The 22,276-nt window shown below is 37.7% G+C and overlaps 1 protein-coding gene across 1 annotated transcript in view; it reads right to left on the reverse strand.

Moving 5' to 3' along the window:
- The window catches only part of TMEFF2 (transmembrane protein with EGF like and two follistatin like domains 2), a 255,232-nt gene that overhangs the window by 99,825 nt on the left and 133,131 nt on the right, over nt 1–22,276 (reverse strand). The window contains exon 5 of the mRNA XM_055290076.2: nt 16,723–16,819. Within this exon, the coding sequence (XP_055146051.1) occupies nt 16,723–16,819 (97 nt within the window). The remainder of the gene's footprint in view (nt 1–16,722; nt 16,820–22,276) is intronic.

Here is a 22,276-nt window from a genome sequence, read left to right on the forward strand (position 1 = left end):
AAGAATAGACAAATGATCTGAATTGATATTTCTTCTAAAAAGATAAACAAATGTTCAATATACAAATAAAAAGAGACCAACACCATTAGCCACCTGTGAAATGTGAATCAAAACCACAATCAGATACCACTTCATACCCACTAGGGTAGTAATAATCAAAAAGACAGATAATTACAAGCATTGACAAGGATGTGAAGAAGTGTGGACACTCATATGCTGCTGGTGGAATATAAGCGTTGCAGGTACTTTGGAAAATAGTCTGGCCCTTCCTCAAAAAGTTAACCATAAAGTTACCATATGACCTAGCAATTCCACTACTATGTACATACCCAAGAGACCTGAAAACATACATTCCCACACAATCTCATACATAAATGTTCATAACAGCATTATTCATAGTAGCCAAAAGGTAGAAACAACCCAAATATTCCTCAAATGATGAACAAATAACCCAAATATGGTATATTCATACAGTGGAATACCATTCATGCTAGGGAAGCCGTAGAAAAGCAGAGAGATGGGGGATCAGTGGGTCAGTAAAACATATAACATTTTATCACTTAAGTTTACTGTTTTATATGGGTTTGGTTTGGGTGCCCAAAAACAATTACAGTAGTAACATTAAAGATCACTGATCGGCCGGGTGCGGTGGCTCACGCCTGTAATCCCAGCACTTTGGGAGGCCGGGGGAGGTGGATCACCTGCGGTCAGGACTTCAAGACAAGCCTGACCAACATGGTGAAACCCTGTCTCTACTAAAAATACAAAAATTAATTGGGCGTACTGGCAGGCACCTGTAATCCCAGCTACTTGGGAGGCTGAGGCAGGAGAATCACTTAAACTCAGGAGGCGGAGGTTGCAGTGAGCCGAGATCACGCCATTGAACTCTGCCTCAAAAAAAAAAAAAACACTGATCACAGATCATCATAACAGAAATGTTTGAAAAAGTTTGAAATATTGTGAGAATTGCTAAAATAGGACACAGAGACATGAAGTGAGTACATGCTGTTGGAAAAAATGTGCTGGTAGGCTTGCTTTACATGGTGTTGTCACACACTTTTAATTTGTGAAAAATACAATATCTTTGAAGTGCAGTAAAGCGAAGCACACTAAAATGAGGTATGCCTGTACTGAACTCAAGTTCCAGTGGGCACCTAAAAGTGAGATAGGAAGTGAAATCCATGAAGAGGTGTGCTACACTCCAAAATAACTACCTAAGTTCCTAACTTATACAAAAATCCCAAAAACATGTGTAGGAATGGATACTAAGGTGTGGGATAATGGTGAAAAGAACATGAAGTTATGAATCAGGCTGAATTTATTGATATGAGCTCACTCTGCAGATATTTAATACTGCATTTAATATTGCAACTTGGGGAATTTGAAAGAGCTCTGGCAGTTTGGTTGCTTGGTTGACTGAAACATGGACCAAAAGGTGGTCCACAGTGAGCGAATTAGAAATGCTAGGCATGCCTCAGTTTAACACAGAGAAAGAGGTTCAAAGGCTTAGAGAGACTGGAATGCTAGAGTCAATTTGTCATTTAAGACCACTCACACACACCGGAAGGGTCCAGAAGATGTACCTTCTACCCGTATTGTTAGAAACAGATTGCGAGGAGAGCCACAACATCCTTGAAGAGCTCTAGGACCACTCTTCTCTGCAGGCCAGAACTTAAATGGGAATAGCAGTAACTGAATTGGGAAATCTAAATGCAATTGGAGTAATTGGGTCTCAGGGCAGCAGGGGCCAAGTGGCAGCACTCAACTGCCAAAAGCAGGGTCAAAAGCAGCAATCAGAATAGCCAGATTCATGGAGACCTATGGTATTGGCTAGTGTTCCTTGCTAGTGTTTTAGGATCATGGTGTTCCTAAAAGTGAAAAATAGATGGAAAGCCTACTAAATCTTACTTGATTTGATAAGCAGAAAAGTTCTTAAACAAAAGTCTAGCCTACATCATAAAAAAAGAGAGTCATGGTCCCTTAATCAAGTCTCAGACTAGAGCCAGTTTATGGATACAGAACCCCTTGCATAAAGGGGAGGTCAGGTCCCCTTGAGAAAGGGCCCTGGTACAGTGCCAAAAATGTATACTGTTAATCTTTCTCTGAGCCTTCCTCAAAAGGACCTTCAGCTGTTTGCCAGAATAACTGTGCATTGGGAATCAGACCTTTCACGGACTAATGGACACTCACTCTGAACTGACACTAATTACAAAAGACCCGAAACATCACTGTGGTCCACAGTCAGAGTACAGGCTTATGGAGGTCAGGTGATCAGTGACGCTTTAGCTCAGTTCCATCTCACAGTGGATCCAGTGGGTCCCTGAACCCACACTGTGTTTCTTTCCTCAGATCTGTAATGTATAATTGGAGTAGACATTCTCAGCAGCTGGCAGAAACCCCACATTGGTTCCATGACATGTGGAATGAAGGCTAGGATGGTAGGAAAAGATAAGTGGAAGCTGCTAAAACTGCCTTTACCTTGAAAAATATTAAACACAAAGAAACACTACATTCCTGGAAAGACTGCACCATCAAGGACTTGAAAGACTCAGGGACGGGGTGATTCTTATTATGTTCTCACTCAACTTGCCTGTGCGGGAGTCAGATGAATCTTGGAGAATGACAGTGGATTACTATAAGCTTAACCAGGTGATGACTCCATTTGCAGCTGCTGTACTGGATGTGGTTTCATTGCTTGAGCAAGTTAATACATCCCCTGGTACCTGGTATGCAGCTATTGATCTAGCAAATGCATTTTTCTCCATACCTCTCAATAAGAACAACCAGAATCAGTTTGCTTTTAGCTAGCAAGGTCGGCAATATAGCTTCACTGTGCTGCAACAGGGGTATGTTAATTCTCTACCACTATGTCATAATTTAGTTTGCAGGAATCTTTATCACCTTTCCCTTCCAAAAGATATCACACTAGTCTATTATACTGGTGACATGATGCTGATTGGACGTAATGAGCAAGAAGTAGCAACTACTCTATAGTTATTGGTAAGACATTTACATGTCAGAGACTGAATTTTCAAGAAAAGTCAGTGAAATTTCTAGGGGTCCATATGTGAAGCATGTGAGATATCCCTTCTAAGGTAAAGGATAAGTTGATGCATTTGCCTCACCTTCAACCATAAAAGAGGAACAAAGCCTAGTGGGCCTCTTTGGATTCTGGAGGCAACATACTCCTTATTTGAGTGTGTTACTCTAGTTCATTTACTGAGTAAACTGCTTTTTGCTAGTTTTCAGTGGGGCCCAGAACAAGAAGAGACTCGTAACAGGTCTAAGCTGCTGTGCAAGCTGCTGTGTCACTTGGGCCTTATGATCCAGTAGATCCAATGGTGCTTGAAGTGTCAGTGGTAGACAGGGATGCTGTCTGGAGCCTTTGATGGGCCTCTATTGGTGAATCACAGTGTGGATCCTTAGGATTTTGGAACAAAGCCCTGATATTTTCTGTGGATAACTACTCTCCTTTTGAGAAACAGTTCTTAGTTTGCTACTGGGCCTTGGTAGAGACTTAGTACTTAACTATGCACTACTCAGTTACTATTCGACCTGAGCTTCCCACCATGAGCTGAGTGTTGTCTTACCCACAAAGCCATGAAGTTGGGCATGCACAGCAGCTCTCCATCATCAAATGGAAGTGCTTTGTATGAGATTAGGTCAAATCAGGCCCTTGGCACAAGTAAGTTACATGAAAAGAAGGGGCCTAAATGTCGTGGCACTCACTCCTATTACAGGACCTTCTCTCTCCCGCCTGCTTCTGTGGCCTCATGGGGGAGCTCCTTGTGATCAGTTGATAGAGGAAAAAAGACTCAGGCCTGATTTACAGAAGATTCTGCATGATATACAGCTACCACCTGAAAATGGGCAGCTGCAGCACTACAGACCTTCTCTGAAACATTCCTCAAGGACAGTGGTGAAGAAAAATCCTTCCAGTAGGCAGAACTTCAAGCAGTGCACCTGATTGTTCACTTTGCTGAGGAGAAACGGCAGGACGTGTGACTGTACACTGATTCATGGACTGTGGCCAATGGTTTGGTAGATGGTCAAGGACTTGGAAGGAACATGATTGGAATACTGGTGAGAAGGAAATTTGGGGAAGAAGTATGTGGATAGATCTCTCTCAATGGGCAAAAAACCATGAAGATATTTGTGTCCCATGTAAATATTCACAAAAGGGTAACCTCAGCAGAGGAAGACTGTAATAATAAAGTGGATAGAATGGCCCATTCTGTAGCTACCACTCGGCTTCTTTCTCCAGCCAACCCTGTTCATTGCCCAATGGGCTCATGAACAAAGTGACCATTGTGGCAAAAAGGGGGGGTTATTCATAGGCTCAGCAACATAGACTCCTACTCACCAAGACCAACCTGGCGACAGCCACCACTGAGTTCTTAATCTGCTAGAAGCAGAAACCAACACCGAGTTCCTGATATGGCACCAATCCATGAGGAGCACCAGCTCCTGGGTGGCAGGTTGATTATATTGGACTGCTTCCATCATGGAAGAGACAGCAGTTTGTCCTTACTGAAATAAGTATTTACACTGGATATAAATTTTTCTTCCTGCACACAATGCTTCTCCCAAAATTACCATCCGTGGACTTACAGAATGCTTTATCCACCATCTTGGTATTCCACACAGCATTGCTTCTGACTAAGGAACTTACTTCACCACCAAAGAAGGATGGCAATGGGTATATGCTCATGGAATTCCCTGGTCTTACCATGTTTCCTGCCATCCTATAGCTGCTGGCTTGACAGAGTGGTGGAATGGTTTTTTGAAATCACAGGTGTAATCCCAGCACTTTGGGAGGCCGAGGTGGGTGGATCACCTGAGGTCAGGAGTTCGAGACCAACCTGACTAATATGGTGAAACCCTGTCTCTACTAAAAATACAAAAATTAGCTGAGCGTGTGGCATGCATCTATAGTCCCAGCTACTTGGGAGGCTGAGACAGGAGAATTGCTTGAACCCAGGAGGTGGAGGTTGCAGTGAGCCAAGATCATGCCACTGCACTTCAGCCTGGGTGACGGAGCAAGACACTGTCTCAAAGAAAAAAAAAAAAAAGAGAAAGAAATCACAGTTGTAACACCAGCTAGGTGGCAATACTTTCTAGGACTGGTGCAAGGTTCTCCAGAAGGCTGTATGTGCTCTGAATCAGCATTTAATATGTGGTGCTCTGTCTCCCATAGCCAAAATTCATTGGTCCAGAAATCAAGGGGTGGAAATGGAACTGTCACCTTCCACTATTATCTCTAGTGATTCACTAGAAAAATTTTTGCCTCCTATTCCTTTGTTTCTCTGAAGAACCCTGATTAATATACCAATATATTGATCAATGCAGGGCTTCTTCTTTTTCTTTTCTTTTTCCCCCCAAGTCTGACCATCTAGTGTAGCTGTAATGCAAGCAGTTCTGTTGTGGTTTCTTTTTCCAAAAATCAGCATACTTTCTAGGGAAGACAATATTCAATTAAAATTAAGTTGCATATTGTAATCAAATATATAATTTTTTTCATTATTGATCATTTGATGTTATATTTGAATATCCTAAGTTCCAAATTTATGCAGATACCTGTGTTACCTGCTTTTTTTAATTTAATTTTTATTTTTTTAGATGGAGTCTTGCTCTGTCACCCAGGCTGGAGTGCAGTGGCGTGATCTTGGCTCACTGCAACCTCTGCCTCCCAGGTTCAGGTAATTCTCCTGCTTCAGCCTCCCAAGTAGCTGGGACTACAGGCACATGCTGCCATGCTTAGCTAATTTTTTGTATTTTAGTAAAGACAGGGTTTCACCGTGTTGCCCAGGTTGGTCATGAACTCCTGAGCTCGGGCAATCTGCCTGCCTCAGCTTCCCAAAGTGCTTGGATTACAGGCGTGAGCCACTGTGCCTGGCCTGCAGATACCTATGTTTATTACAGAAATACATCACTAATTTTTGCTAATGTGAAGCTAATATTTTATTTTATTTCTTATTTTTGCCTTTTTCCAAACTGTTGTGCACTTCTCCCAGATAAACATCTCCTGATATCTGCTTATTATAAGACCTTATGGCTAGTTAGAACCTACCATTACTTTTATTACCATGGATAATATAATTTTGATTGTAGAAAGCTCATTTCAGGATGAGCTCAGAGAATACAGTGAACTACTGTGTCAAAGACTTTGAAAGGCTGCAATAAATAAAAGAGAGCTGTGGTAAACAATCTTCAGAAGATCATCTGTCCCAAATGCATTGTCCTGATTTCTTATGTTCCATTCATAGCTTAGTGATAAAAGGATGAATGGACCCACTCTTGATTAATTTTACTTTACATTAGGGGGGCTAGAAAATCAGATATTCGTTTTCATTATTTATTGGCTTTTTTTCTCTAATAAGCATTTAGACTTTCAGCAGTATTGATTTTTTGATTGGGTGTTGCATATAATTTTACAATTTGTTCAATCACTTATTAGATATTATATGCCCTGTTTGTAGGGAAATGTGTCTGGAACAGACTGATGTTGGCTGCTGAGGATGGTTCACTGATTTGTAGTTTAGATGAGTCAACACATACAATATATTACTATTTGGAAGTAAACCACAGAAGACCAGCAACAGTTTCTACCCGATTTAATACACCTTTGGGAGGACAGTTTCTCAGCAAACAATGCTTATGCCTCAGAAAGCTATTTATTATGAACACTCTGGATACAGACAGTGGAAATGTTTTCAGTTCATATACTGTCTAGTCTCTTGGAGTTAAACAAGAAAAATGTTTAACACAGGCTTAGAGGGGATATAGGCTTTGATAATTTTTTAGATCACAAACGTTAAGACAGTACCCTCAAATGAATTTTTTTTTTAGAAGTGCTGAAAATTTAGAAAGAATAATCAGAGCTTGGGACACAGAAATTGCATTCCGGTATAAATACATTATTCTTAAATTGGTTTGGCATTCCTAACAATCACCAAATAACTCACCCTCAAGATTAACTAAAAATTTTCAAGATAAGTGGTTTTGTTTATATGTAAAATATTGTTAGATTCTCATAAAACACACACACACACACACACACGGAAAATATATCTCCAAATTTCACAATGATTATCTTAGAGAGGGATGACATTTTCCTAAAGTTTTTGTATTTCTATTTTTTTTTAAATCACTATGATGGAATGCGTGTATTTATATTTAGAAAAAATGTAAAACCCATTTCCCATTTTAATATAACCATCAAAAACATATGTTATATTGGAACATAAGAGGCTTTACATCATATTTTAATTGCTAAATTAAAAGATACAGCAGGGCATTGCTACTAAGATAGAGATTAAATCCCACTGTCATATTTATTTTTATTTAATTTGGTGACGCTTCCCTCTTTTTTTATTTCTCATCTCCAGGAATTTCTATTCTTACATCAGAAATAGACATTTGTAATAAGCTTTGGTTCACAGTCAGGATTGCCATTGCCACTGCAAAACAGGCAAATTGAATTGAAGCAGCTAAAAAACCTCAGGTTTTGGTGAAGGTGTGTGTCTTCTGTGCAACCTTAAGTCTAGTAACATTCTCATCTGATTGGATGCATGCATAACCATGATAAGAATATGCTCTATGCATAATAATTCAATACCTCTGTGAAAAACAAACAAATGAAAACTACACAGTCTTGAAGGGAACTACAAAGAAATATATTTTATATACCAAGTGAAAAAGAACTTCAAGGGCATCATACACAATGTAGGTATGTTAGTGGTGAATTTCACCCCAAACTGCCACTTAAAGTCTTTGTTTTCCCATTAAAACATGTAAAATTCTATCCTGAATATATAAGATAGATACATTTGGTCTATGTGTGTGTGTGTGCATGTGTGCATACTCACAGTATACACTTATAAACACACATAATTTATAAGAGAAGACCCTGAGTGGTAGTTAAGAGCATGGAGTCTGCCTGGCTGGCACGAATCGTGGCTCTCTCACTTGCTGTTTGGCTTTGGGAAGTTTGATTAACCTGTCTGTGCCTCAGTTTTCTGTTTTGTAACATGAGAATTACTAGTGTATTAAATTTATAAGACTATGGTGAGGATTAAATGGCTCTATAAATCCAGACATTTAGGATGGTGTCTGACACGCTTTGGAAAGGTTTGTCACACTTTGATAACTACAATGAGATTCCTATTATTATCTCTGAGACTGGGATGTTACACTGGGACATTGGAACGTGGAGCAGGTATTCCCTGAGTGTGGAGACAGAAATCGCTGACTCAGAATATGCTAGAAACTGAGATATGAAAACTCAAGAAGAAATAGAGAGTGAGTTTAATGAATGAGCACCAAAAGTTAGGCAACCTACCATTAACAAGGAGTGGCCTACAACAAGATTTAAAAAGCAAGCAAAGATTTAAAAAGCAAGTAAAGGCCAGGTGCGGTGGCTCAGGTCTGTAATCCCAGCACTTTGGGAGGCTGAGGCGGGAGGATCACAAGGTCAGGAGATCGAGACCATCCTGGCTAACACGGTGAAACCCCATCTCTACTAAAAATATAAAAAATTAGCCAGGAGTAGTGGCGGGCGCCTGTAATCCCAGCTACTTGGGAGGCTGAGGCAGGAGAATGATGTGAACCCTGGAGGCGGAGCTTGCAGTGAGCTGAGATAGCACCACTGCACTCCAGCCTGGGCCACAGGGCGAGACTCCGTCTCAAACAAACAAACAAAGCAAGTAAAAAGAGAAACGAATAATGAAAACTGTTAAGCTAGTGGTAGAAATACAATCTGTACTTAGGAGTTTTGTTTCCTTTGTTCTGTTGCCAGGCAGTATTTTATGATTTTGACATAAAATAGAAATTACATGATTTAAACTGCATGGCCTAATAAATATTGTAAAAACAAATAAAACACATTGAAGTTCAGAATTCTTTATCCCCATATTTCTTGGTAGTCTACACCAGATCTGGGTTTGTAGCTGTCATAACCTAATTAAGTTTCATTAATCACTGTGATAGCTAGTACAGTTGAGGTATGGATACTGAGAAAAATTTAAAAGATTCTCTAGAATTTATGTGAAAACCCATTTTTTTTTTTAAAAAAAAGGTAGACTAGCATCACAGAAGACCCAAGATTAAAGACTATTGTTTATTTTTATTTTTCAATTTTTTTTATTTTTTACTTTCATAACTCTCCTTTTTCTGGAGGGGTGGCTAGTTGGTGGTGGTGGTTGTTATTATTTGACTGTTGCATATTAGAAGTGTCATTGTTATTCATTTGTCTTCCTGAGTAACATTTGAAGCTTTTAACTTCAGTTTGCAGGTTGGATTACTGGCAGCTACTGCAGACAGAAGTTTGGATTGCAAATACGGCATTTGTTGACACTGGGCATTGTTTAATGCCCTGTATAGACCATCGTACAGACCATGTCAGAATTGCTAGTCTTTTACTTCTAAATTTTATTACATCGTGTGAAATTTAGAAAAATATAAGCTGTTTATTTTCTTGATCAAGATAGGTGAAGAAATACAGAAAAGAAATAAATAATGAAAGCAAACCCCAACTTTTAGATTTGGACACACCTTTGCTAAAAACTATCAACATTTTCCCCTTGAAATTCTGAGTGGAAAGATGTGTGCTTCCCTAAGTCAGGAGCTGTATATGCACCCCCCACCCCGAAACATTTTTTGGGCAAATGGAATCATTAAAGGAACGAGAGGTATCTACTCTTCAGTTCCCACTCATTGACACAAACAGAAAACACTACTGCAGCTTTCAGAGGTGACAGCTACTGTCTTCAAGGTGGAGATAAGAGGTAAATGGAGGGAGGTCATACCTCAACTCCAGGAATCTTGAAACTAAAATGTTTTCTCAAAAAGCCATGCATGCATTCAACAAAAACCTTGGATTTTCTAGAGCAGATCTATTATCTTTTTTCTGTTTTTTTTTTTTTTTTTTTTTTTTTTTTTTTGTCTCCATGAGTAAACTCATATTAGAAACCACACTTAACGTTGGTTACCAGTTACACTTCTGGGGCCAGAGAGCAAAGGAAATTAATAAAAGGGAAACACCCTAGGGAGAAACTGAATGAACTCTTAGATGGCTAAAATTTTATGACTAATCAGCATCCTCTTTCAATATACCATATCCAAGTCTGACCTTTTTACTTAGTAGAAAAACAATACAAAGATTGCAGTTTCCACTTTAAACACAATCTTTTTGTTCAATTGTCAACCAGGAGTGGTTTTAAATGAAACCATTTCTGTATTTTCCTCAGAGGTGTTTTAATTTTCCCTATCAAACTCACAACCCAAAGGTACTAAAGTCGGCAAGACCTAATGTCTAATTTACTTATTCCTATGATGAAATCTAGTGCCAAGGATCATCCCATGGCCATTGCCCCACTTCAGATATTCATGAGCCTCCACAATCCAAAATGCATTAAATGTGGGCAGGTTGCCAATAACACACAGTCTTCCTAATGACAAGGAGCCTTCTCAGATCAAAGGAGCAAGATGTTAAAGACTTCAAACTAAGCTGTCTTTGTAAGAGACACCCAGAAAAGAAATGCCAGATCCCACACCCTGTTTCAGTTACGAAACATCAATGAAATAGAGAAAAAAATAAACATTCATTCATTCCTCTTTGGAACTCATTTTATTGCAACAACTTTGCTGCTTTCCTTTCTTACCACTGCACTCAAACACTAAGGATGTTATACACTAAAACTGGAAAATATTATTAATGCTTTCAAAGACAAAATGAATGACTACTAAGGAGTTAATAGCATTTAAGCCAATATGATATCGCTAATGGAGCTTGAGTGGCATGTAGAGAATACTACAAAAGCAAAGTTAAAACAGGGATAAAGAGCTATGAAGAATACATATAAAGCAAATATACCTAATAATTTAAATTGTCCCTTTATGTCATTTGTCATCTGGCTGCATCTGCTCTTACACCTGTGCACCTGTGCCCTCTTCCTGGAAATATTAGGCATGCAGCCAATTTCATACCCAGCCATTCCTATGGTCAGACCCAGCTATCAATGCTTTTGTATGTATACGTATATTAAATCAAGTATCAACCCCAGGGCTCTGAACTACTTCTGACTGACAGAACCAGCAGAAAGTTCCAGGCTAATTACTTCTAAGGAATAGTTCCCGGAGAAAAGAGTTTCCACTGACCTACTTTGGACTTACTGAGATAATTTATCAGGTAAGATAATTAAGGGAATATAAGGTTGTTTCTAAAGTGAAATCAGAAATATTTGCTGAAATCATGTTGGTATTCCCAATGCTATCAGATGGAGCTTTATTACTTTGCAGTGAGTCAATTTTATTGTATTTGACTTATTTATAAGCCATTCTTCTTCTTTATAAATTATATTTGGCAGGGTGTATTTGAGAGTCTCTTTTATGTATAAATGTATTAGTTTTGACTGTTTTCAGTCTAGATATAAAGAGAAATGATATTTTAATCCCTTTCTTCTTCTCTTAGCCCCTTCCCTATAAACAGGCACACACATCCCTTCACACAGGTGTTTCAGTTACTTTTGAAGTCCATCCTTAATGAAAGATACCTCTGTTATGAGAATGGATGTACTGGGGTGTGAATAATTTGTCCTGTTGAATTTTAACCCTCTTTTGGAAGCTTAATCCTTTCCTACATTTAAGTTAATATCTATAACTGAAAAAATATTTTGTAGCAATGGTCTTCCTTTCCTGTCGAGAGAACCTAAAATTTTCTGATTTTTTACAGCCTTGATGTTCTCCATATAAAAAAAATGCAAGAGAGAAACCTTGAAATGAAATCATAGAACATAAACTAGGGTCTTATATTAGATTACAAGCCATCTGTTTTCTCAAAATAAAAGCATTAAAATGTTATGTCATTAGTATCATAGTTTGTCAATGCCATCTAATTATTATTTTTTTCTCCTTTTATTTTATTCTCCTTCTCTTTCCCCTATTTATTAATTTTTTTATTCCCATCTCTGGTGTGACTTTCTTCTGAACTCAAAAACTCATCTAACTATGAAAACATGATCATCTAACTGTGTACTGACTTTTTTATTCTAATAAAGATTTATCTTCATCTTGAAAGTACTTAAGAATGTTTGAATAACTAGATTTAATCCTGTGGGAAAATGCAAAATATTAACTTATTAGGCCAGGGTTAAAGAAAGATCAGAAATTAATTTTTCACCTTTGTTTCAGTATTGTGAATATAGTAAGAACATTATTTCATATCAGCAGTTATTCACATCTTGTTATTACTTCATAATGCAGGTTTGAGGAAATCTGTACATGTAAAATTATAGTTTAGTTAGTGTTAAAGGAAAAAAATAAAACAATAAGTTGTACTCTTTGTTGCCACACAGCATATGTAGTATTTTATGTTTGAGAGAACCTGGCCATGGTGTCATCCAAAATCAATAGTGTATCAACGCTCCCTTGATTTAGTGAAGGTTCTGTTGCCTAGTACTATAGTCAGATCACTCCGCTATTGCTTCCTATCTTACTTTACAGCCTTTTTCACGCTATGCCTATTTAATTTCACTCATTGCTTTATTCCTGTGTCCTTCAGCTGTTTCCAATCTACCCTTCATGGCCATGACTAAATACAATATGTTAACATACAAAGGTATGTTAACATACAAGGTATGTAAATGAAAATCGATGCACTTGTCATTTCAGCACAATTCCTTATTGCTTACATTGAACATTTTAAATACATTTTATTTAAACACTAATAACTTTCGTTCTTGCCTTGGAAGTCTAATGATCTTCTTGGCTCCCTGCCCCTACAGCCCTCTAATCTTCACAGCCGTGGCCACTTAGCCCCCATCTGGAGGTTCAGGCTTATTCTGCATTTTGGAGCTAATCTTGTCCCTATGCTCGGGGCATACAAGATATCGTAGCCAAGAGCTAACTGATTTAGCATTCAGCTTTGCTGCTCGTTTCATTCTGACCTTGTAATTTATTTCTCAGACGTAGGCTATGCTTCTCCCAGCAACTTGTGACCAAGGCTTGGCTTTGTATACCAGTTCCAATATCTATCCAGGCTTTCCTGTTTCAGTTCTTGACGAGTTTTTCTGATTGACACAATTTCTCCATGACTAAGGTTCTCCTTTGTCCTTCTCCTTGTCTCATTTGTAACTGAATTTATTTTCTGAATTACAGTTGCCATGGCTGGGCCCTGTAGACAATTGCTAAGCCTTTCTGGTGCCACTATCCTTGCCCATATCTTTTCATACTGCCTTCATACCATGGATCTGAACTTTTGCAAGAATACCAGGATTTAGCCAGATGTTTTCCTGAAAGCGGTGAGGTATATGTAAAAAAGAAAAACAGAGAAATAATAGAAATAATAATAATAGGAAGAAGATGAAGACAAAGGAGAAGGAAAAGAAGAGGAGGAGGGGGAAGACAGGGAGGGAAAGGAGGAGGAGGAGAAGAGGAGGAAGTGGAAGAGGAAGAAGAGGAAGAGGAGGAGGGGAGGAGCAGAAGAGAGAAGAGGAGAGGAATAAAAAAAGGCTGCTTCTTTTCATTATCATGACACAAAGAACTCCCTCAGAAGTTTGAGTTATTCACTTTTCAACGTGCTTAAGGTGGGGCCAATACAGTAGAAGGCTAAAATGTTGGCACCCATTCAAAATAGTAAGTATTATTCATTATTTGATGAACATATCTTTATAAGAGTAGTTACTCCATCATCTTAGAAGTCAGATTAGCAACTGGTATGATCTGAATGTTGGTGTCCCCCTCCCCAGATTCATATGGTGAAATCCTAACCCCCAAGATGATAGTATTGGGAGGTAGGACCTTTGGGAGGCGATTAGGTTATGGGGGTGGAGTCTTCATGAATGGGATTAGTGCCCTTATAAAACAGGCTCCAGAGACCTCCCTTGCCCTTTTTGCCATGTGAAGCTTCAGTAAGAAGAAGGCTATTTTAAGAGAAAGTGAGCTCTTATCAGACACTAAATCTGCCTTGATCTTGGACTTCTCAGCCTTCACAATGGTGAGAAATAAATTTCTTTTGTTTATAACCTACCCAGTTTATGGTATTTTGTTATAGAAACCCAAACAGACTAAGTCTGATCATCTATTGCTTCCTGATGATGCCTTTTAAAAATCGACAAAGTCAAATTGCCCCTGTTTGCAGATGACATGATTGTATATCTAGAAAACCCGATCGTCTCAGCCCAAAATCTCCTTAAGCTGATTAGCAACTTCAGCAAAGTCTCAGGATACAAAATCAATGTACAAAAATCACAAGCATTCTTGTACACCAATCACAGACAAACAGAGAGCCAAATCCTGAGTGAACTCCCATTCACAATTGCTTCAAAGAGAATAAAATACCTAGGAATCCAACTTACAAGGGATGTGAAGGACCTCTTCAAGGAGAACTACAAACCACTGCTCAATGAAATAAAAGAGGATACAAACAAATGGAAGAACATTCCATGCTCATGGGTTGGAAGAATCAATATCGTGAAAATGGCCATACTGCCCAAGGTAGTTTAGAGATTCAATGCCATCCCCATCAAGCTACCAATGACTTTCTTCACAGAATTGGAAAAAACTACTTTAAAGTTCATATGGAACCAAAAAAGAGCTCACATCGCCAAGTCAATCCTAAGCCAAAAGAACAAAGCTGGAGGCATCACGCTACCTGACTTCAAACTATACTACAAGGCTACAGTAACCAAAACAGCATGGTACTGGTACCACAACAGAGACATAGATCAATGGAACAGAACAGAGCCCTCAGAAATGATGCCACATATCTACAACTATCTGATCTTTGACAAACCTGACAAAAACAAGCAATGGGGAAAGGATTCCCTATTTAATAAATGGTGCTGGGAAAACTGGCTAGCCATATGTAGAAAGCGGAAACTGGATCCCTTCCTTACACCATATACAAAAATTAATTCAAGATGGATTAAAGACTTACATGTTAGACCTAAAACCATTAAAATCCTACAAGAAAACCTAGGCAATACCATTCAGGACATAGGCATGGGCAAGGACTTCATGTCTAAAACACCAAAAGCAATGGCAACAAAAGCCAAAATGGACAAATGAGATCTCATAAAACTAAAGAGCTTCTGCACAGCAAAAGAAACTACCATCAGAGTGAACAGGCAACCTACAGAATGGGAAAATATTTTTGCAACCTACTCATCTGACAAAGGGCTAATATCCAGAATCTACAATGAACTCAAATTTACAAGAAAAAAACAAACAACCCCATCAAAAAGTGGGCAAAGGACATGAACAGACACTTCTCTAAAGAAGACATCTATACAGCCAAAAAGCACATGAAAAAATGCTCATCATCACTGGCCATCAGAGAAATGCAAATCAAAACCACAGTGAGATACCATCTCACACCAGTTAGAATGGCCATCATTAAAAAGTCAGGAAACAACAGGTGCTGGAGAGGATGTGGAGAAATAGGAACACTTTTACACTGTTGGTGGGACTGTAAACTAGTTCAACCATTGTGGAAGTCAGTGTGGCGATTCCTCAGGGATCTAGAACTAGAAATACCATTTGACCCAGCCATCCCATTACTGGGTATATACCCAAAGGACTATAAGTCATGCTGCTATAAAGACACATGCACACGTATGTTTATTGCGGCACTATTCACAATAGCAAAGACTTGGAACCAACACAAATGTCCAACAACGATAGACTGCATTAAGAAAATGTGGCACATATACACCATGGAATACTATGCAGCCATAAACAATGATGAGTTCATGTCCTTTGTAGGCACATGGATGAAACTGGAAAACATCATTCTCAGTAAACTATCGCAAGGAAAAAAAACCAAACACTGCATGTTCTCACTCATAGGTGGGAATTGAACAATGAGAACTCATGGACACAGGAATGGGAACATCACACTCTGGGGACGGTTGTGGGTTGCGGGGAGGGGGGAGGGACAGCATTAGGAGATATACCTAATGCTAAATGATGAGTTAATGGGTGCAGCACACCAACGTGGCACATGGATACATATGTAACCTGCACATTGTGCACATGTACCTTAAAACCTAAAGTATAATAATAATAAAAAAATAAATAAATAAATAAAAATCTTGAGATAAGGTCTCACTCTGTGGCCCAGGCTGGAATGCAATGGCATGATCACAGCTCACTGTAGCCTCAACCTCCTGTGCTCAAGTGTTCCTCCCTCCTCAGCCTCCTGAGTAGCTGGGACTACAGGCTAGTATGACCATACCCAGCTAATTAATTTTTTTTTTTTGTAGAGATGTGGGTCTCACTTTGTGCCCAGGCTGATCTCGAACTCCTAGCCTCAAGCGATCCTCCTGCCTTGGCCTCCCAAAGTACTGGGAGTACAGGCCTGCTGGGAGTACAGGCCTGAGCCATCACACCCGGCCCTGATGATACTTTTTCAAAGATATTCTAGTAAATAAGACTTTTTTTTCCCCTCTATGTCCTAACATTGACAGTTTTGGGGGCCTTCAATGATATTTTAGTGTACCTTATCAAGTAATGCCATGGATAGTTGCTTGGCTGGCCCACCTCTTAATCCAGTTTCAGAAATTCCTTGCTGTTATTATAGCCCTCATTTTTTTTTTTCACTTGGGAACTGAATAAGAAAATAAAAATGCAGACAATGTCTTCTGTTGCAGAATGGTTGATGGCATTAAAAAGAAATTAATCACTGTCATTATTTTGTCTAAAAGAATAAAAACAGCATATTACCAGACGTCCTCGGCATCTTCATCACATTCTGCACCAAACTGGCAAATATCACAGGTGGATGTCTCCTTTTGACTAGTTTCTCCAGAGCCTTCATGGACTGTAGGACAGAAAAAAGCAAAAGGAATTCAGGTCATTGTGCATTATATTTACAACTCCAGGACAATTCTTTATTAAAGCTGCTACTTTCCCAATGGACCTGTCTGCTATTGAAGCTTCATAAGAATGTCATAAGCAACTCTTCTTTTTCCTCCAATTTAAAGACAACTCTAACAATAATATGTTTCCCATTGGTATGTGGTGAACACGTTTGCATTTTGCATGCTAAATAAAACAAGCATGTGAGTTTATTGGATTCATCAAAATTATTTGCCTAATAAATAGACCATATGAAAGAGTTATTTAGTTAAAAGGGAGTTAAATTTTCACCTCTCTGAGGGAGAGATCTACTGTCTATTTTACTGAAACATATTTAGCATTTTCTTATTTCCAGATTATGGACTTTTTTGTTCAAAGACAGTTTTCATGTATAATTTTTAAAAATTTAGTCGAGCATCCCTGATTTATTAGATATGCCCACATTTTTTCCCTCAAACTGTTAAGTACTTATAAGAAAAAATATGTTGATTATAAGTTTTTAGAAAATAGTTTTTAGTTGTTTTTTACTGTCATTTATTGAATCTCACATAAGTATTGCATAGAGCTAATCACAGTGATTCCTTGTTAGAGGGTTATGAACATATATTTTATTTTTAAAAATACATTGAGTCACTGTTTAGTCACTGATAATGATGATTGATATTGGTCCTTTTTTCCTCTAAATTACAAGTACAAAAATAGGCAATACATCACCTAATTATAAAGTTAGCCTTTCAAAATCAGGATACAACAGTGTAAATTGAGAAAAAATTTCTAGTATTTGAGTGCAAGGAATGAGCAACACTTTCAAGGTGAATTACCTGTTTTCCCAGTTAAAAATATACAGTTGAAAGAAAAAGTAGTTTTATTTTAAAATGAAAAATTACAATCAACTAACTACTGCATAGATAATATAATTCCATACACAGATCATATACATTTAAAAACAGTGTTTAAATCAAGGGAATCTTTAAGAAGTGCACTTCTGCAAAAGATAACATATTTTCAACAGAAAAAGAACATAAGCAATTAATCCCAGCATTAGTTCCTGTCTTTATGAACATTTTAAATACCAAAGACAATTTATTAACATGCACCTTGAACCTGTCAAATCCAATCTTACTTATTTTGTTTTAATATGTTATTTTCTCTTCATTTCTTTTTTGGTTATTAACAAGAGTTTTTAATACTTATAAAACCAAAGATCTTTAGTTTTCTTTAGTTTACTGCTGTCCAGATGAGTAATTTGATTTACTCAAGAAAGGACAAGAAGACATCCCTAGGAGAGTTATCTGTTTTATAACTCTTCCAAGAAAGGTGGAGGGATTTATTTTTTCTAAAACATTTTTTTCCTGTGCTTGATAGTCAATGCTTACATTTTTAAAACAGTATGAATTAAACAGGTCAATTTCAATTGCAAAAGTATTAATGGTATAGTTTTCAATTTGGATGTCTTAAAAAAAAAAAAGGGGTCCTCCCCAAAAAGAAGAAGGCATTTTAGACGCTGATAAAATAGACAGCACTTATCTTATTATCCACTCTATTACTTTAATACAGGCAAGACCATTAGAGTGGACCACGGGGATAAAAGGCAAGCTGGGGCCTCATCTCAGGGGAGACCGAACAGCTGAGGTCGGTCTCTTTATTACTTTCTTATTATTAATGCAACACAGAAGCTGCTAATGGGAGAAAGCCTTTTAGTGTTAGCAAGATTAGCAACTTCCAGACTAAAACTTCCCATTACTCAGGAAAGATACGAACACAATGGCAAGGACCTTAATGAACAGTGATGGCCACTTAGAGACAGCCCCATTTTCTTCAGCAGTTGAGATCTTTGGTAAGGGATCAACTGGAGGTCATCCAGGGATAAATTTTGCTATCTCGGCAGGACTAATAATAATATTTCTACCAGAAGTCACATTACATTTCTATAAAAGGGCAATTATTGGTAAAATGGAGATGTTTGGAAATTCTCCGATAAGGAGAAGTAAATTCAAAAGAAGCAGTAGGAATACCCCCATCAATAAGTATTGTGTGAATAAAGTGCCTTTCTATGAAGTCACCCACAAAGAAATAGAAAATAAAATCTTTCCATATTACTGGAAACATAGGTTTGCGCCTTTGTATAATAGTAAACAAACCAACGACTTAATCAGTGCACAACTTTCATTTAACTTTTTATACCAGTGGTTCTTAAATAGAGTCTGATTCAGAGGCTTTCGTGGATCTTGTTTGTTAACATGTTTTTTTTTTTTTTTTTTTTTTTTTTTTAATAAAAATGCCCTGAGATATCCTTGGAGATACTGAATTGTACTTAGTTTGGGGCTTGAATATGCGTATTCTGAATACAGACTATCTCCGAGGAAGAATCTCTGCCTTAAACAATACCAAGAAGACTTCATCTGTGCAGAGCACCCTCCTCAGGCATCGTCTAGCACAGGGCTTCTGATGCTTTAAACTGCACAGGAAGCATCTGGAGGTTTAGTTAAAATGCAGATTCTGATTCATCAGGTGCGAGGTATGGTCTCAGGTTCTGCATTTCTTACAAGTCCCCAGATGCTGCTGCTGTTGGTCCACAGAACACATTTTGAGTAGAAAGAATAGCACTGTGTTTTTCAAACCACAGTTCACAACCTTTTAGCGGGTGGTGAAATTAATGCAACACGACTTGCATTTCTGTAAACATGAAACAGACTATACTAGTCTAGTAAATACCAGACTTCATCTTATTTAGCAAGTACATGTTTTATTTTATAACACTGCTTTAGTTATACATATGTACTTACATACAGGGCTGCAATATAAATTGCAATTCTTACTAAAGGTCACAGTCACAAAAGCTTGAAAACCACTGATTTAGTACATGTTACACTCTCAGTAAATGTGTGCTAAATTGGACTGTTACTTCTTTCTCTTCTTTCTATATTACCAGTAACAGGAAAGATCAGTGCTTATTTGCATTCATACACTGATGAGGAATAAAATTCATTTATCTTAAAGTATTATCTTAACCATGCATTTATATTTCAAGCTCTTTTATTTTGAGTTGCAAAGTAAGATAATTATTTCCCATTATTTTATAGAAACTTAGGTTTTGGCAAGTGATTGAGGGAAATTTGAGGGGTGAGGGAAATGGAGCTACTGAAAGCACATTATCCCTAATATTCTGCCCTGCCATTAAAATGTATTTAATTGTTTTAGGGAGGTTTGGAATCGGAGGGATTATAAGAAATGATTGAGTTACTTCTCTCTCAAATCTCTCTGCCTTGGTAATTTCTTCTGAAGGTTGAATCCCATCACCACTCTGTTCTTCTTGCTGGTCCTACATGATGATGTGCCTGCTGAACCCAGTTCTCACTATCATGCTTCCTGTGACTCTTATAGTATTCTTAACCTGTTATACCATTTCTGAAAACAGTGAACTATAATGTTCAAACACACGGGTAAGCATTGTAATTCACTTTGTTAAAAATGCAATTAAAATTGACATTCAGTGAAATGAAGTCATCCATCAGTATCTGCTGGTTCCCCATTCACAAATTCAGCCAATCTTGAATCAAAATATTCAGAAAAAAAGTACAAAATAATAATGCAGAAATAAAAAATAAAAAATAAAAATATAGTATAACAAATTTTTATACAGCATTTATAGCATATTAAGTATTCCAAGTAATCTAGAGATGATTTAAATTATATGTAAGGATGTGCATAGGATACACCACTTTATATCATCAGGGACTTGAGCATCCACAGATTTTGGTATACTGCGGGGAGGGTGGGTCCTGGACCCAATCCCCTGAGGAGACTGAGGGATGACCATACACAGATCTTAAGGGTACCTGATATGGTTTGGATGTTTGTCCTCTATGAATCTCATGTTGAGATGTAATCCTCAATGTTGGAGGTATGGGTTGGTAGGAAGTGTTTGCATCATGGGGATGGATCCCTTATGAATGGCTTAAGGTCATACCCTTGGTGATGAGGGAGTTCTCACTCAGTTAGTTCACATGAGATCTGCTTGTTTAAGAGTCTGGTGAGATCTGTTTGTTTAACGGTCTGGAACCTCTTCGTTCTCTCTTGCTCCCCATCTCGCCACATGACACACCTGCTGCCACTATGCACTCTGCCATGAGTAAAAAGCTCCCTGAGGCCTCACTGGAAGCAGATGCCAGCACCAGGCTTCTCATACAGCCTGGAGAACCGTGAGTCAAAATAAACTTTTTTTCCTTACAAATTATCCAGCCTTAGGTATTCCTTTAGAGCAATGCAAATGGACTAACTCAGTAGCCTTTAATTAGTGTTGAGTGCATATCAAGACGCATAGAACAACTCTATCATCCCAGAAAGTTCTCTGGTTACCCTTCCCAGGCATTACCCTACCACTACTCTGTCTATATATGGGCAGATCTCTATCAGCACAGATTAGTTTTAACTATTCTAGAAATCGCATCAGTGGAATAATTCAATATGTAATTTTTGTGTCAAGTTTCTTTCACTCAAAATGATAGCTTTTGAAATTAATTCAGGTAGTTGCATGTATCAATAGTTTATATCTTTTTATTGCTTAGTATTCCATTGAATGATACACTGCAGGTTATTTATTCGTTCTCCTGTTGAAGGATATCTGGGTTGTTTTCAGTTACTGACTGAAAATTATAATTGGGTATTTATGAATAAAGCTGCTGTACAAATCCTTGTAAAAGACTTTGTGTACACATATGTTTTTATTTCTCTTGAATAAATAACTAGCAGCAGGATTACTGAATCTTAAGGCAAAAATTATTGTTGGTGGTGGTTTTTAAATTCTCCACCTGCAGGAATGTTTAATATCTTTTGGGTACAAATCTGTTGTCAGATATATGTGTTGCAATATTTTTCTCGGTCTATTTTGTTGACAGTGCTAACCTTGCATTCCTGGGAAAAGTCAAACTTGATCTTGGTATATTAACTTTTTAATATATTGCTGGATTTCATTTGCTAACATTTTGTAGAGCATTTTTGTATCTGTTTTCATGAGATATGCTGGCTGTAATTTTCTTTTCTTGTATTTTCCATGCCTGCCCTTCATGAAATGGGCTGAAAACTGTTCCCACGTCTGCTATTTTATGAGAGTTTGTGTCAGAGTAGTATTATTTTTTATTCATAAGTTATAACTCACTAGTGAAACTATCTAGTCTGGGAGTGGTTTTTTGTTGTTGTTGTTATTCAATTACAAATTTGATTTCTTTATACAAGGCTATTTCATTTTTTTATTTTATTGATTTCTGTTCTTATTTTTATTATATCCTTGTGCAACATACTTAGGACTCAATTTATTATTTTTCTAGTTTCTTAAAATGGAAGTAGAAATGCTTGACTTTATGCCTTGTTTTCTCATATAGGTATTAAAATGTATAAATTGCCTTCTAAAGATTGCTTT

The sequence above is a fragment of the Symphalangus syndactylus genome, chromosome 8 (genome assembly GCF_028878055.3).
Source record: "Symphalangus syndactylus isolate Jambi chromosome 8, NHGRI_mSymSyn1-v2.1_pri, whole genome shotgun sequence".
In the NCBI taxonomy this organism is placed as follows: domain Eukaryota; kingdom Metazoa; phylum Chordata; class Mammalia; order Primates; family Hylobatidae; genus Symphalangus; species Symphalangus syndactylus.